General features: G+C 40.3%; 1 protein-coding gene across 1 annotated transcript in view; it reads right to left on the bottom strand.

Moving 5' to 3' along the window:
* Positions 1-16485, bottom strand: part of XKR6 (XK related 6) — a 235312-nt gene extending 218827 nt beyond the window's left edge. Inside the window, exon 1 of the mRNA XM_028521053.2 lies at positions 15737-16485. Coding sequence (XP_028376854.1) covers positions 15737-16485 — 749 coding nt within the window. The remainder of the gene's footprint in view (positions 1-15736) is intronic.
* Between the last annotated feature and the right edge of the window lie 791 nt (positions 16486-17276).

Here is a 17276-nt window from a genome sequence, read left to right as displayed (position 1 = left end):
TGGCATAAATTCACATTGCTGTGCATCTATCACAGAACTCTCTTCATCCTCAAACTGAAACTCTACCTAACCTCCCATTCCTCCCTTCCCACCCTACCCCCCTGGCAAACCCATTCTAGTTTCCGTCCCTATTAGTCTAACTACTCAGGTACCTCGTAAAAGTGGAATCACACATACATGATTTGTCCTTTTGTTACTGGCTTATGTCACTTAGCACGTCCTCAAAGCTATCCGTGTTGTAGCATGTGTCAGAATTTCCTTGCTTTTTAAGGCTGAATACTGTGTGTATGTGTATATACTACATTTTGTTTATCCATGCATCCTTCTAGGGACACTGGGGTTACTTCCCCCAATTCATAATTGGCTACTGAATAATGCTGCTATGAATACAGGTGTACAAATATCTCTTCAAGTCCCTGGTTTCAATTCTTTTGGATACATGGACTGGATGGATCATATATAATTCTACATGTGATTTTTTGAGAAACCACCTTACTGTTTCCTGTAATGGTTACACTATTTACACTCTCAAGAACAGTGCACAGGGACCCCATTTCTCCATATTCTCACCAATACTTGTTATTTTCTAGTTTTTTGATAGAAGCCATCCTAACAGGTTTGAGGTATTACTTGTCAGATTTTAAAAATTATTATCTGAGGTTATGTCCATCTCAATCATGAGCAACTATTATTTGAAGTTAAGCAATTCATTTTTTATTTGGTCTTAAGAAAATGTCCTAAGGTCTGTGTTGATTGATATTACCATAATTCCACTAATTTGAGATTTTTGGAGAGTCCACCCAAGTAAGTTTTATGAATTAAAAACTGGAAAGGCTTACGAGTGAGGTTGTAAACACAGTGTAAGCACTGTAACACCCACAGCAGCACTGTGTTCTAGAATCCATGGATGGAACAGTGTTTATTTTGATCAAGCTCACAGAGTCACCCAGTGGCTCTACACAACAGTGGGAGTTAGGCGTGTTTGTAGTCTGGGCGATATCCTCCTGCTACAGGAGATGGAATACTGGGAGGCAGGGGAACTAAGCCAGCACTATATAAGTAAGTACATTAAAAGTATTAAAATTATATTAATAACACCAAATAAACTTTAAAAATTTATCTCAAGTAGTATGCATTTAACTTATAATACCATGTAGCTTCCATTAGAAGTTTTAGTGTATAGCTTTTATTCTAACTATAATTTTCAGTTTTATCTCTCACGTATAATCTGAGAAGATATTAGTTACTTATTATCCATACAAGTCACAGATTTTGGTTTGCAAGAAAAAAATCAAGGATCCTTATCTAGACCCAATACAGTTTCAACTAGTTGTTAGATTACGTACAGGAACTTTATTAAAGTTTCTAGATAAATACACATATTTATTATTTTAAAGTTTTAATGATCTAATCTTTAAAAGCCAATTAAGGATATCAGAAAATGTAACCTAAATAATATTTGTAATTAAAAGAGCAAGTATCTTAAAACAATTAAGTTAAATGTTAAACCTTCAATGCCAAAGTAATCTTTATTTTTTAAAATATTTTATAGATTTCTCTAAAAACTTATAAAACATTCTCTACAAACTTATAAAAATGTTTTTATGAAAACATTTTGGTTTCAGTTTAACATTAAATCATATTTAGATACTTTAACACCTTTATAAGGAATTTTTTAATTATTTAAATCCATGTGGTTATTAACCCACAAACCAAACAGAATTCATTAAGTAGCATAAACTATTAAGTAGTATAAAACTATTAAGTTTTAGTAGTACAAAGTTTTAGCATAAACTTCCAAATTTAGGTATGAATCTCGCACAGTTCTGAGTTTGTACGTTCGGTGGCCTGTCCAGTTAGCAGATGAGCATCAGGAGTGACTTCTGAGGGCAGTTCCTCAGGGAGCAGTGCCGCACACGGTCCCCACGTTCAGGACGTGGTTCCGTTCAAGGTACGTCAGCTGCACTCCCATATTCCAAACTGTCCTACCCCTGATGAACACTTTTTTAAAACTTGTAACACTGACAAGGCTCAGGCACAAGAGCCATTATACTTTTTAATCTATGAATGCCGCTTTACCTCAGTGCAATTTCATCTGAAGAAAAACTAGTTAAAACTTAAGTATTATTTCATTATATTTTAATTTAGTATGGATCACCCTTAAAATAACTTAACTTAGTTATATGTTTAAAAGCTAATTTAAATATTTGTTTTACCTGACCAACTAAAATAGAGGCTGGCCTGTTTTTGTATGACCCTCAAGCTAAGAATGGTTTTTATATTTTTAAAGAAATTATATTTTTAATGGTTTAAACCATTATATTTTTAATGGTTTTTATAATTTATAAGACAGAGGCTTGACATGGCTCCCATGCTGTAAAATACTGACTTAAACATAAATCAATGTTCTAAAGGGAAATGGTCTCTTTTATACTTTATTCAATAGCAATTACATTCAACACACACACACACACACACACACACACACACCCCCTCAACCTGAAGGGGACCTGGTCTCAGCACAGCACCCCACAGAACTGCTGTCTTGACAAAACTATGTTTCTCACCTCCCTCCATCTGGGTTTGGTCACAGAGCTACTTCCCCACCATGGAATGTCAGCACAAGTGATGTGTGCCATGTTGAGTTAGGGCTTTTAAGAAGCAGTGATGCTTTCTCTAAATTGTCTTTCCTCTCACTGGCTGAGTGCTGAGTGAGGGTGCTGAGTCCCTCAAGGATGTCAAAGCCATCATCAGCGAGGACCACCACAGTAGACATGGCATTTCTACTGTGTTAAACCACATAAAGTGTTATTACAGTTGAGAAAACAAACCGTAACACTCATTAACATGCATGTGGTATATTTGCTGCCTTTCACATTTAACTAACTTCTACTTAATTCTGAAGTCCTCCCAAGCTTCCTTGAAAAAAAAGGAAAAAAAACCTATGAAAACAGATTGTTTATGTTGCTGTAAGCTGTCTGTTTATTCTCCCCATCAGTCTTTTCCTTGACAACTGGCTACTGTTGCACTTTTTCCTGTTTACTGTATGCTCAGATGAATTTTAATTTAAAGTCGCACTATACTCACATTTCAAATGAACCAAAATTCAAAACAATTCCTGCTCCATGTATGTACTTCAAGTGCTGATACAGCATTGAGATATCACATTCCATCCAATGACTGTGTTACAGAAGCAGAAATTTAGAAGTGGATTAAAATAGCCCCTCTTCACTTCTTTACTGTATACAAGGGCCAACAAAGCATGAGAAAAGCAATAAATTTCACTTAACCTTGAAATGCTGTAGTATCTCCAAAACTGGAACTTCCCAAAACAATAGAACCTTGACATTTTCAAGAGCTGCATCCTGACACCATCACAGATTCAAAAACACATCAGTTAAGCCACAACGCACGCTTCTGTGACATGGGTTCCTTCACACATGACTTGCAAAATGCAAAGGACAACAGAGTACTGAGGAAAGACTGTAGGTTCCAGAGTGAGTCTGCCCGGCATGTTAATGTTTGAAGCTACCAAGGGCAAGATTTTCACAAATAATGAGAAAGATTAGGAGGGGGAGTGTAAGACTTTAAAAAAAGCAGTGAGAATCTTACCAAAGTACCCCCTCCCCCGCTTTGGTACAAGTAGTGACAGGTGGTTTTGTGGCTTCAATATCCATGGGTTTCTCACTACCTCGTGATGCTGTGGGCATGCATGAAGGATACTCCCTGGATCAGAGCATTAATCGTGGGGAAAACGGCCTCCTGTAGAAGTTAATATTTACAAGAATCAACATATCAAAGAAGAAAAAACAATGTCCCAAGATAAAATAAGGCCTGAACTCATCTAAGTATGATACTGAGTGCACGTCACCCATCCACCATGCTGGCATTTCTATTTGGATTGTCATTGTGTTCGACAGTGCTCTGGTACAAAATTATACATAGTTTTAAGTAGTCCTACCTTACTCCTGTGTTTTCCACAGCACTAGAACTTTTAGTGTGATTTTTCAGAATGAAAGGTTTTCAGGAATACATACATCACATCGTGGCAGATGTGAGCACACAGGAATTCTGATGGTGAGCTGCAAATGCCAGGCACATAGGCAAGATGACTCCAACTTCATAGGGCTCCATTCGCCATCTCATTTAACCCTAGATTATAACACCCTGAAAACTACCTAAAAGTTATGTGGCACCTATCAAACAGAGACAGCCTCAAATGCAGTCCAAAAATGCTAAAAACACATTCTAATTCTCTGTTTTTCCAAATTTGCAATGTAATTACTTTTAACTTCAGCTTCATTTTGATAACTTTTGTTTAATCTGCAGAGTATTAGATCCTTTATGTTGCTTCTCTTTTCTTCCAATCCAAAGGCATACCACATCATCAATTAGGTCTAAGCCAAACCATCTGAGATTAAATTTTGAATATATAAATTCTTTATTGGAAGGCATAACCTTTCCCTTCAGAGTCAGCTTTGATGAAAACTGCCTTACAGAAGGCAAAACTGCAGCATCCTAAATACACAGGGCTATTTATAACGACTATTAACTGACTGCTCCAAAGCTGCATTCCTTATAACCAAGCAACTGACAGATTTGGAGTTTTGCTCATTTTGATCCAGAATCACAGAGGAGCCAACCTGTTCTGTACTATGCTCGCCCCTATGCCTTGTGTCCCATCTCTGCCAGCCACTGCCTCTCCTAGGATTTCTGACCCTAAGCTTCCCCCAGGAGCTTGGGTTTTCTCACCATCGCCAGAGTATATTCCTACATGGAGCGCCAAGAGATGTTACTCTGGTGTGTGTAGATTTTAAGTGCCCTTACCTTCATGAAGTAGTAGAGCAACACACTGTAAGACCTCCTCCCACCCCCTCCCCCAGCTACTCAACTGCATGAATTTATCCAACAAAATGTAGGTAAGTCATTTTTCTTATCTGCTCCCTTCATTTCTGTCTCTAATGATACCCATTTTAATACCTATTAGGTCATTTCTCCCCTGTCATTTGCCAGTTTCTTTTTAGGAATTCTATCCTTGGCACCGATTTCAACAAATATAACATTTCTGAAAATTTGAGACATGAAATTCACTCTCAGTTGAATATCAATTTCCCCAACACTGTAAAATACCTCTAACCTGGCACTTCTAAAACACCAACAGTGATCACTTGTGTTAATAATGACCTTGAGTACTTCAAACTTCCAAAGAAGCTTCTGAGTCAAAAGAATATTCAGTTATATTTCATAGAGTTTTAATGTTAAATGTCTTTACAGTATGCTAAATGTTAAGTACAATATATGACAACTCACACGCCACAGTCTGTGGTAAATGTGACTACTATTTGATAAACACTTCTGCCAACCCATTCCAGCTAAGAGTAAGTAAGGTCTGATCGCAGGCTGTCTAAATATTGGTGTTCAAATAAAACCATCAACAGAGCTTCCTTTATACATTCCAACCCTGTACACCTGATGTGCCTAGTGCTCAAGCTTAAAAAATATTCCCAAATGGTTCTAATACAAACTCCTCCTTCCTGAGGACCACCACTGTGAGCAGTGGTGGTAATCAGCCGACACAACTATGATTCTACTCCGTCTGTATACTGCTTGGGAAACTTACTGAAAACACAGGCTTCTAAAATATGTATAGTAGGTTCTAAGGCTCATCCTAGACATACTAGATCATAATCTCTTATGATGGAACCCAAATAGCTGACTCCCCAAGTAATTCCAAATGCTTCATACCCTTAAGGAAAGAGCTGCTGCCGCTCTTGGTGTTTCCAACAGGTCTCCAAAGAACCCACGAACACGTGGGTACAGCAGGAATGGGACCTGCTGTAGTGGGACCTGCAGGAATAAAGAATGGCCAAGAGGGTATTGTCAACCCCTACATATTCCTTTCCATATCGTGGAAATCACAGAACTGGAAGGTGAAAGAGATTAGGGTAAAGATTGAAAACAATTTCCTCAGGATTCAAACACCTAGTGGTACTACTCAGTGGTCTGAATCACATTAGCAGTTATACTCAACTAAAAGAGTCATAAGCCTATTCTGTGGAGTTTAATACATTAGACTAAAAACCGCACATCTCAAAGAACTTCAACTTGTTCATCAAGACACCCCAGTGATTCAACAACATCATTCCTTCACTTTGAATAAGCCAGAGTAGCAAAGTTCCAGAGTAAAGCTCAGCAATTAGTGAGAACAGCCTCGTGGTCATTACAAAAGAAGTCTAATGTAGAAAAACTTCACATATTTTGCCATCAGTTAAATCTGGCTTCAAAACCTTCCTCCACCAGTTACAAGCGACTTCAGATGAATTAACCTCTCTAAACCCATTCCTTCATCTGTGAAATGGGCATGCAAAACATGAAGATTTAAAAGAGACAATATTTATAAAAACAGAACTTTCAATAGTTTCCGTTCCCCCTCAGTGATTTGCACCCGTCTCTTCCACCCTCCTAATACTGCTGTCTGCCCTCACTTCAGTGTTACTCTATCACACACCAGAAACACGTGAGGCATAAACTTTAGTACTGTTCCTCCAAAACTAACAGGAAGTTTTAAGCTCTCTCTACTGGCAACCCACTGAAAACACACCAGTGCCTGGAGTCATACAGTAACTTCTTCAGGACAGAATGTTTTTTCTCTCAGGTTCTGAAGCCAGTAGAGCAAATGGCTTTCAAACTTTGGAGAAGGTAAGAATTACTACAGATCTTGTTTAAAATACAATTTAATCTCCCACCAACGTCGTAATTGATTCAAGCAAGGATTGTCAATGGCCACTAAAACTATCAGGTAAAGGTTGTTAGGAAACAGGATAGTGACACCTTGTCAAAGTATTACCCTATGAGTTACTTACCAATTACAAGTAAGAAAATGTACCTTCATACAGAGAAATATGGCTGTTGGAACCTTAACGAAGAGATAGATTTAGCATCACTAACAGTGGGATGAATCAGGCATCATGTGCCTACTGGTATGATGTAAATATGAAATATAAAGCAGTACTTTGACTGAAATATGTAGCCTGGATAAAATCAAGACCCTAGTTGCAACTTACACAGTTTACCTAGAATACTGAGGTAGAGGACACATGCAGGAAACAGTAAGGGAATCTAAAATGTGGAACATACTGAACAAAAGACTGGCCAGGAATCTGCAAAGGTCCATATCACGAGGGAAATATGTAAAATTGTTCTAGAGTTAAAGAAACATACAGGCAATGCATGACTTTTGATTAACTCTTTTTGTGCAGGTGAGAAAAACTATCAAAGGCATTGTTGAGGACAACTGGGCAAACTAGAATGTGAAAAAACTACTAGAAGATTTTATAGAATTATGGGATAATTATGGAATTATTGTTAATTTTCATAGATGGGGTAATGATATTGTAGCCATGTAGAATTACTCTAATTATGTACTATTTGAAATAAGGAGAGATACAACCTCATAAAATATTAAATACACAAACACTGATAAAACTACGCTAATTACTGAATGCAATTGTTCAACATACTGCTCTTTCTATTTCTCTGTGTGGCTGAAAGTTTCCATAATAAAAACTGAGCAAAAATATATATTCCCTGGTCCCAAACCCCAGGACTCTGATTCTTTAAGCCTGTAGTAGACCCCAAAAACCCACACTTCAACAAGCCCCAGGCCCGTTCTAACACGGAGGCTCCTCGGACCACCCTAAGAAAGGCTGCAGAGGGAAAGGGGAGTGCGTATGCCATCTGGAAGGGCCTGGACTCTTAAATCCCCGCCAGCTCTACTCCGTGGGCGAGCTTCCCAAGCCATGATTTAGTGTCTTCCTCACCTTTGCCATGTGTCCTCGTGTTCCCAGTTTATTTAAGATGGAACAAAAACGGGGCATAATGGTAAAAAAAGAGTTTCTATTTCATGTACATATGATTGTTTGAGAGTGGGCGGCTAGGGTTATCAATAATTATCAACTCTACCTCCCTTCCAAGAGTACTGTGAAAAAAAAAACCATTGTGTTTACCTTTCTGTGACGTAAATACTCGAATTTCTTCCCAGAAATGTGTGATGAACATACAATCCACACTCTAGAAACTGACAGCCAAGATAAAACAGAAATAGCTTCTTCAAATTTTAAAAAAAGTAAAAAATGTTGCACCCACGCATTACTTTAAAAAGCCCTCGTTTGAGATTTCAGGATAAAAGTGATATACAGAGTGGGTCAAAAGTAGGTTTACAGTTGTATCCACTTTCGAATATAATAATAAATAAGTAAATACAAGAATAAACACTTTCGAGTATTCACAACTATAAACCTACTGGCAGAAGTTCATACTTTATTATTTATTAATTATTGTATTTGAGAATGGATACAACTGTAAACCTACTTTTGCCACACCCTATATAAGAAGAAATCTTTTTGTTAGCAATATGCAAAATACCTTAGAACACTGTGGTTTGTTTTAAGGTATATTAAAATAATGTGATATACCATGATCTACCCACATTATACATACAGAAAGCAAAAAACTAAGGTTGAACTTTACAGAAATGTACCAATGTCACTGTAACAATATTCACTGAATCCTCCAAGCAAATCCCATCTTTCCCCAAAAATTAAATTTTAATGAAGTACCTATACCTTAAGCTAAGAAAAACAAAAAAAATAAGAAAATTCAGATAGTATTTATTTCCTAAAACAGTTCACAACTGACAATAGTTAACTTTTCAAAGTTGAAGAATACACAGCAAACAATAAATTGTAGTAGGTGATTTTGTTTTACACTTTTTTTTTTGTCTTCACCTGAGGGTTACTGATTTTAGAGGGGAGGGGAGAAAGAAAGGGAGAGGAACATCAGTATGTGAGAAAAATATCGAACAGTTGCCTCTTGCACACACCCTAGCTGGGACCAAACCCACAATCTAGGCATGTGTCCTGACGAGGAATCGAACCCCCAACCTTTTGGTTTGTGGGATGACACCCAACCAACTAAGCCATATTGGCCAAGGCTGCAGTAGGTGATTTTGTAGTTCTTCCCCAATAAATAAATAAATCTCAGAAAACAATTCAGAAAAACCTCCAAAATGTATAACTTAGATATATGCATTGCTTTAGCTTAATCTAACAGTAAAAAATTAAAACAGAAAACTACAAAAAACGAGCAATTTAAAATACTTTAATTTTACCTGAAATTACAAATTCACAAAATAAGCTAATAAAGCAGTATAACAAGTTTCTCAAGAAGTCTAATCTACTATCAATTTTAACATTGTGAGAGATATATAAAATGCCTCTATAGATAGCAAAGTAACTAAAAGTAATGAGAATTTGTTTAATAACAAGTCAAAATAATACATACTGGGACTTCAAAGCAGTTCCTGGGAAGCCTATACATTTTTAAGTATTTTAATTGTCCAAATTAGAGTCTAAAATTCCTTCCTTAAAACTTCAGAGCATTAATACCAATACCATAATACTTTTCAAAACTGAAGGGACCTTAAAGATCAACCAGTCTAATTCCTCACTTGATAAATATGAGGAAACTAAGACCAGAGATTTTTTGGTAACTTATATAATGATAAATCTGATTTCTCAACTCCAATGTTCCCTTTACACCATGAAATATCCTGTGGGGGGTTTTTTGGTATTTTTTAAAAAATATCTCCAATAGTGATGAATCACAGTGGAATGTCTTCAGGTAACAGTCAAAAGTTACTAAACTTTGCCCTGGCCAGGTGGCTCAGGTATTTGGAGCATGGTCCCCATACACTCAAAGGTTGCAGCTGGGTCCCCAGTCAAAATGCATACAGGAGGCAACAGACAGATGTTTCTCCCAACGACGGATGTTTCTCTCTCTCTCCTTCTGACTCTCACCCTTCCACTCTCTCAAAAATCAATAAACATATCCTTGAGTGAGGATTTAAAAAAATTAAATTTAAATTTAAAAGTCACTGAACTTTTTAAATAAGGCTATATTTTCATGATTTAAAAAAAAAAATTTAACTCTTTAGAGCCAAATAAGAAACCCAGAATTTCTGAATAGAAGAAACTAAGTAAACAGAACATTCTGGAAATAAACTCAAGTTTTAGCCACGAAACTGTTTGCAGACAGCAAAGCATATATATAGAAGCAAACCAGCCTACAGTGAAAAGAGCAACATTTAAGACACAGTTTATTTCTTTTTGCATCCCACAGAATCTTTCCAATGTTCCAGAGTTTATCCAATATATACAAGCCTAACTAACTGACATTATGGATAAAGTTTGAAGAATAAAGCAAATGATGTTAAAAAACAGAAATAAACTACTTGTGATTTCTGACATGTGCCTGTTAGATTTCTGGACTACTAGACTTCTGTAATACTGACTTTGAGGTTCTGTTTCTAGATCATTCTGGCAATAACTATCCTTCATCACTAGTTGCACTTCTACTCAATGTACACCATTTTTTCACTACCTTCCCTAAAAATTCACCATAAACATCAAGTTTTTACTGTTTTTATTCACTCTAAATTAAGAAATAATCTTCAGAGATGTTCTCTTCATAGTCACTCTCCTTTAGGAAGGGGCTCCTTGTGTCAATTTAACTCACAGCTAAGCATGTTTTTCTACCATTTTTCAGGTGAGCAGGGGGATACTCTAGATGAGACTTTGCACTGTTGAATTTGTCCCTTTCTTCTTTGACGATATTAAAGGGCCTTACCCATTGCAAGATCATAAAATTATTACCCTACACTTTCTTCTAGGGTTTTTACAGCTCGATATTTGATTGCATCTTCCATTCGTTTAGAATTTTTGTTTATGTAGACATCAACTTTTCACCCCGACTGCCTCAATATCACTTGTTAAGTAATCTTTTTTCCATTCGCTGATTAGGAATGCCACCATTACTGTCTAAATTCCCACAAGCCTGTCAACTTATTACACTTTTTTCTGCTTCACTACCTATTTGGCTTAATTCCTCTGTCAGTGGTACATTGTTCAAATTGTTAACACTTTACAGCACATCCACTTTTTGATAAGGTAAGTCTCAACACTTCTCCAAATTCTTTTCTTATTACTGAAACACACTTACTGTTCTCAGATCAATGTTCCTTAAGTTTCCCCTCAAAAAATCCCACTGAGTTTCTTTTGAACCAGAATTCCATTAAATTTATGGATACAATGAAAAACAATGGTATTTTCCCAATATTGAGATTCCCACCCTGTAACAGGCTGGCATGGAAAGCCCCCTTTTAGACAGAAACACAGACACACAAACACATATATATAATCTTTTAATGTGACTATAACTAGTACTCTGGCCCCACACCAATGAATTTCTTAGGTCTCAAAATCTTACAGCTAGAGAGACATTACAGATCACTCAATCCAACACCTCTTGTGATCCCAGTTGTGTTACCTCAAGCCTACTTAAGAAAATCATTTCAAAATTAAAATTAATATGCCTTTTATATTCAACATAATCACAAAAGGACTATCTAAATTACATAAAAGGCAGAGAAGTGGGCTGCATTTGTTGAAAACGGCTTTGAATTTAGGAATCCTTTTAGAATAAGATGCATACTTGGGCTCAAAGGAAAAATAAAACAACACTGAGTACCTTAAGTGTACACACTTAAAAAGTGTATACACCTCAAGTGCTTTTAGACACTCATGTTTCCAAGGTAGTTATTTTGTTACAGTGTTGTCCAAGAACCAAACTTCACAGTACCAAATCATTCCATTCCCAACTGTTCCATCATATTTATTAAGAACACAAATCCAATAACAATCTCCAAATGAAACAAGCCTGAAACCCAATTCTAAATGTGATTCTCAAACCCTGCTGCCCATCCAACCACTTGTGGAGCTTCCAAAAATAAGACTTCTTTATGTGCCACCTGGGGATTCTTCCTCAGTGGGGCCAGCAATGCTAGAGCATTTCTCTCTCTCTATTTTTTTTTTAAAGCTGTAGTAGGTTCTAGCCTCAACCTGAGTTAAGAAGCACTGTTCTAAAATACTTAAAAATATTTAACAAGAACAAAGCCCCATAATATACCAAGTATCCCTACACAGGGAGAGGGGGGTGGAAATAATTTAAAGAGAATCTTTACCTCTTCACCAGCCCAGCCACCTTTGTTGCTTATTACATACAGAGCTATGTTTCTATTTTTCACCAAAGTCTTCAAACAAACAAACAAACAAACAAAAAAATGCCAAATCAAAGCTTTAGACTATTCACAGATTGATGATGTTGTTACAACACTTGAAACACCTTTTTTTCCCCTCCTTTGAAGGCTACCCTCTACCTCATCTCCTCCCCCAAGAGAAAGGAAAGCTGATGTTCACTTTAAAAACTGCAAGTACCATTAAGATTTTTAAGTAAATTCCTCTTTTACTTTGTAAAATCGAAGGGTAAAAGCACACTCATAAAAAATATAAATAAAAAGGGAGATTAATGACTTGGCTGTGACATCAGGACATTAGATGAGATTTCAGCCCAACAACTGTTCAACTGTTGCTTCTGGACTGCAGACAGCGGCCAACACACGCAGGCCCCTCTAACGGTAGCACAAAAGCAAAGAAAGGCCAATACGCTAAAGGAGAAACTTCCATATAACAGTGCGGTATGCAAACTAAATCAAAATGTGCCTAAGCTCCAACCCTTCCAGAAAATGCCTGCTCGCTTTTTGATAACAATGCATTGTACTGAACTGAAGCACATAAAGTTACACAGGAAGTTACGTGATAAGTAACTAGGATAAAGGATGCACTAAACAGACCTAATCACAGTAGTGCTGTGCAAAAGGAGGTCCATGAAACCAAATCATCCCACAGACTACTCTTCCATGCTCTAATTTTGGCCCAGCCAGAAAATACTTTCTTACATTCTGTAAAGTCATTTGGTGAAAGAGATGCCCAGTATTTTCCATCTGGAAAGGAAAGGCAATATCAATAGAAGCTTACCACCTTACTATAAAAGGAAACAAAATTTTCTTAAATAAGCACTGTGCTTTGTCCAAGGGAGAATCAAATAATCTTACATTTGGCATTCATGGTTTAATGGGATCAGTTTTGACCATGTACAACTTCACCAACATCATTTCTTAGAAATGTGGCCCAAATCAATGATTTAATTCCTAGACCTTAACCTATCATATGACCACATGAAATAGCAAAATTCAAGTAACAAATACAAATAAGGATATAACTGTAACTCCAAAAGATCTGCATTCAAAAAGGAAATGATGTATGTTTATATATACTAACAAGTAATTTACAAAGGGTTTAAAACAAGAAAAGACCAAAAACCTTTCTCCAACGCTTTTGCATATGATTTCCATGCAAGCCATATGCCTAGCAGGTATTAAAAAGCAGACCTTATTTCTAGAGTATTTCAAGCAAAATCAGCTCACTGGAAAAAGTTAAAATAAAAAGATAAAATCTTTCCTCAGGAAATATTTCTTTTGAAGTACTGCTATAATGGGATAAATAACCTTGCTGAATTAGTATGTCTTTAATACACTGTACTTTAAAACAATGGAATATTTAGACATATATTCCAATCTTGAAAAAAAGACTAAAACAATTCAGACATACTAAAATCACAGGCATCTTATACATATACCACTGTAGACCTTGAAAGCTCAATGAAAGTCTGCAAAAATAATGCCCTAACCTCTTTTAAATGACTATAAAGGCTAAATTTACACTTAAAATGTACCTGTCGATTTGTCCCAAAATCTGGACTCTTCTACTTTGCCCAAATACAATTAAGATTTAGGTTGACTGAGGGAAAACTATTCTGCCTAAAAATTTTGTGACACTAAACTCCAGTTCCACTATGTACCAAAAGCTTACTACTAATAAATAGCTAGGATGGATTACATTAGCAACAATTCTCTCAGGAATTTTAACCTGACACCAAGCTTTTGATTGCCCGCACGGAGGAGTCCAAGACATGGAGAGAGGTTAAGTGACTTGGACTTGTTCAGTGGAAGCCTAGTTATTAAATGCATGCCATTAAATTTTACTAGTACGTCAAAATCTTTCTCTTCTCCATAGTTTTTGCCCCTTCCCCCCTTTATTCCTTTACACTTCATCAACCTGCAAGAAACCAAAGAAGGTATCCTCAATATCAAACACACTACCTTTGATTCAGTATAGATTTGGATGTTTAGGGGTGGTTTAGGTTTAAATTGCAAATTCAAAACATATTTCAAAATTTTACTTGACCCTCCAAGCTATGCTCAAAATAGCTAAAAGTTAATCAACCATCTTTTTTTTTCTATTTAATTTCACCCTCTTCTTATAAACTTATAAGCAGAACACAAATTAACTGCAGACAAACACAGCGAGAAAAAAGCTTTCTTGGTTTTACCCAGGAACACCAGTAAACAACCCTGGATGGACCAGAAAAACCAAGAAGCACTCACAATCTCCTGTTCGGAATTTGCATGCAAATTCTGTAACACAAAGTTCTTACATTCACTTTCAAGATTTCAGTAACTCAACCCCATGTTTTCTGAAACGTTTTTACTTAAAATTCTGAACAGAGCTCTGCACAAACAATTCAAAAGACAAACTTTATCTCAGTTTACTGAAACAGTGAGCACCTAAAATCTCCTAGGTAGAGTCAAGGCAATCTAGGCAGAATGTCTTCTGGGAGAAGCAATGTACCTGAAGAGCTCTGTGTAATTCATCTCCAGTAACATATTTTTTTTCTTGCAAATGCTCTTACCTACAATTCAGTTCCCAGAATACTCTTAAAGCAAATTTAAGTCTGGGAGCACAGACTTACCAAGATTTTAATAGACCATTTAAGGCTGGTGGCAAAAAGAACATCTGCAAGTGGTGTGTGAGAGATTCACCTGGCATAGGGGAAATTACAAAAGGGGAAGGGGCCGCAGGGCCCTTAGGGCTTGTGTAACTGAAAATCACCTGCACACTGGCCTGGCTACAAAAACCAGGGTTCCATCAGAATAGGTGTCTAGGTGGCTAACTGATTTTGTAAAGATGAGAATTAAACACAAACACACGCACCACATACTACACAATTTTACCTGTCACTAAGAAAAGGGCACGTCTAATCCAGAAAAAAAAAAGTCATTTTTCCTTCAAGGAGGGAGGCAGTTCGGAGTCATTTGCAGGGGATGGGATTGCAGAAAGGGGGGAGGAGGAAGGGGGCGTGGAATAAAGGAGTATTAAATAAAGAGGCAGCAAGAGGGTTTACACAGGGCCCCACACAGGCCACTGCGGAGAGAAGACGGGGGAAGAGGGGAAGATGTCTCACCGGGGGACAAAACCGAGTGCAAACCGGCTGGAAGAAGGAAGGTTCCACCCCCCCCCCACCCCCCCGCTACCCCAGGAGAAGAGCTGGAGTGCAGATAAAAAGCTCTATGGGGCTGGTTACCACAGCATACCCAGGACAGCGGCAGGACAGAGGTCTACAGAGATGGAGAGAAGGGGAAATATGAGGCAGGGTCTCTGAGAAGTGCGCACCAAGGATGAGGACAAACAGCGGGACGTGGGCCTCCCTGGGCCAAAAGGCGTGGCCACGGTTCCAGATTTTTAAAAAATGGTTTTTGAGACGCCAGGGGAAGTGCGCGGCAAACCCCTCCTCCAAGACCCCGGGCCGGGCCCGTCTGAGGGTCCCACCTGCGAGGAACCTCCAGGGCGGAGCACGACTCTTAGGGCCCCGGCCTCGCCCGCCAAGCCCTCCGGCAGGGCTACCGGCCGGGCCCCCGCCCCCACCCCCGCAGTGCTCTTACCTCCACACCTGCCCCATCTGCAGCAGGTGGATGACTGACTGCCAGATCCACACGGAGAGACGGCATAGGCGCTGCGCCCCCGGAGTGGCCGAGCCCACAGCACCCGGGCGGCCGTAGCCGGCCCCCATCATGGGGGGGCCTCGGCTGCTGAGCCCCTCAACGGCGCCCAGCCCGCCGCCGGTGTAGTCTTGCACGAACCAGCGGAAGCTCAGGCTCTGCACCAGCAGCGACGGCACCAGCACGAAGAAGAGGGTCAGCCCGAAGTAGCCGTAGTCCCCCTTGCGGTAGTAGTCGAGGGCCAGCCACAGGTCGGTGCCCACGTCCCCGAAGAAGACCAGCAACGCCAGCACGATCCACAGGCAGTCGAGCCACGGCCGCTCCACCTGCGGCGGCGGAGGCTGCGGCCGCGCGGCCGAGGGCGTCGGGGGGTGGCGGTCGGCGCCGGCGGCCGCGGATGGTTGCAGCGGCTGGTCCCCCCCGTCGGCGGCGGCGGCGCTGCGGCGCGGCTTCTTGCCCAGAAGGGAGCGCAGGCAGGCGGAGCGGCAGCCCCAGTAGCACGAGGAGGTGTTGCAGCAGTGGCAGATGTGCAGCGAGCTGCTTTCGCCGGGCTCGCTGCCGTCTCCGCCGCCGCCGCAGCCGCCTCCCCCGGGCTCCCCGTCCTCCTCGCCGCCGCTGCCCACCGCCTCGTCCAGGTTGTGCAGCTGGGCGAAGCCCACCCCCACGCCACCGCCATCGGATTTCGCCGCCATCTTGACTCTCTTCCCAGCTCCGGAGGTTGGGGGGGGAGGGACGGGTGGGGGGGGAAGAAGGCAGGGAACGGGGAGGGGGGAAACGAATGGAGAGGAAGGGGGGCGGGGAGGAAGCGGGGGAGCAAACGAACGAGGGGGGAGTGGGCCAGGGAACCCCCTCCGCTTCCGGGTAGTTGGCGTCACTTCCGGGCGAGCCCCCCAATCGCACGGCGCCCGCAGCTCCCCAGCCCTACCCTCCCGGCCAAGATGGCCGCCCTCCTATGCCTCAGCTGCTGGGCGGGGGGCCGGGGGGTTCTCCCCGCCAGGGCTCCCCTTCCCCTCTTCCGTTGACCCCGAAACCCATCAGGTTGACCCCTCGGCGTCTCTGAATCCTGCTGGGCTGAGTGAGGCGGTCCAAAGTGATCCCTGGAGGGGGCAGTGCCAGACGTTTTGGGGTCCCCTTCCTCAGCGTCGCAGCTCACAGCTTTCCTCCAGGAAAAACGCCCCCTAACACCCTCCCCGCTGCTGGCGGAGGGGCGGGACCTCTGAGGGAAGGGGCGGAGCTAGTGCAAAGCAGGTGATTACGTGTCACTTCCGGGAGATAGGATGACCTCATTGTGTAGTTAGACAGCCCCCCTTCAAAATGGCTGTCTCACCTCTTTGGCTGTTTCTTTTTTTTTCTTCCAAAATACTTGTATTCTTGTCTTCAGGGTCTTTAGAAATTACATGGGTCAGTTAGATTTCCACACACAACTTACTAATTCTCACTTCTATTTAGATACCTCCCTCCTCTTACCTCTGTTGACCCCCTG

Source organism: Phyllostomus discolor, chromosome 8, assembly GCF_004126475.2.
Source record: "Phyllostomus discolor isolate MPI-MPIP mPhyDis1 chromosome 8, mPhyDis1.pri.v3, whole genome shotgun sequence".
Lineage (NCBI taxonomy): Eukaryota > Metazoa > Chordata > Mammalia > Chiroptera > Phyllostomidae > Phyllostomus > Phyllostomus discolor.
The sequence above is the reverse complement of the archived record's forward strand: the minus strand, read 5'-3'. Positions and strand labels throughout refer to the sequence as shown.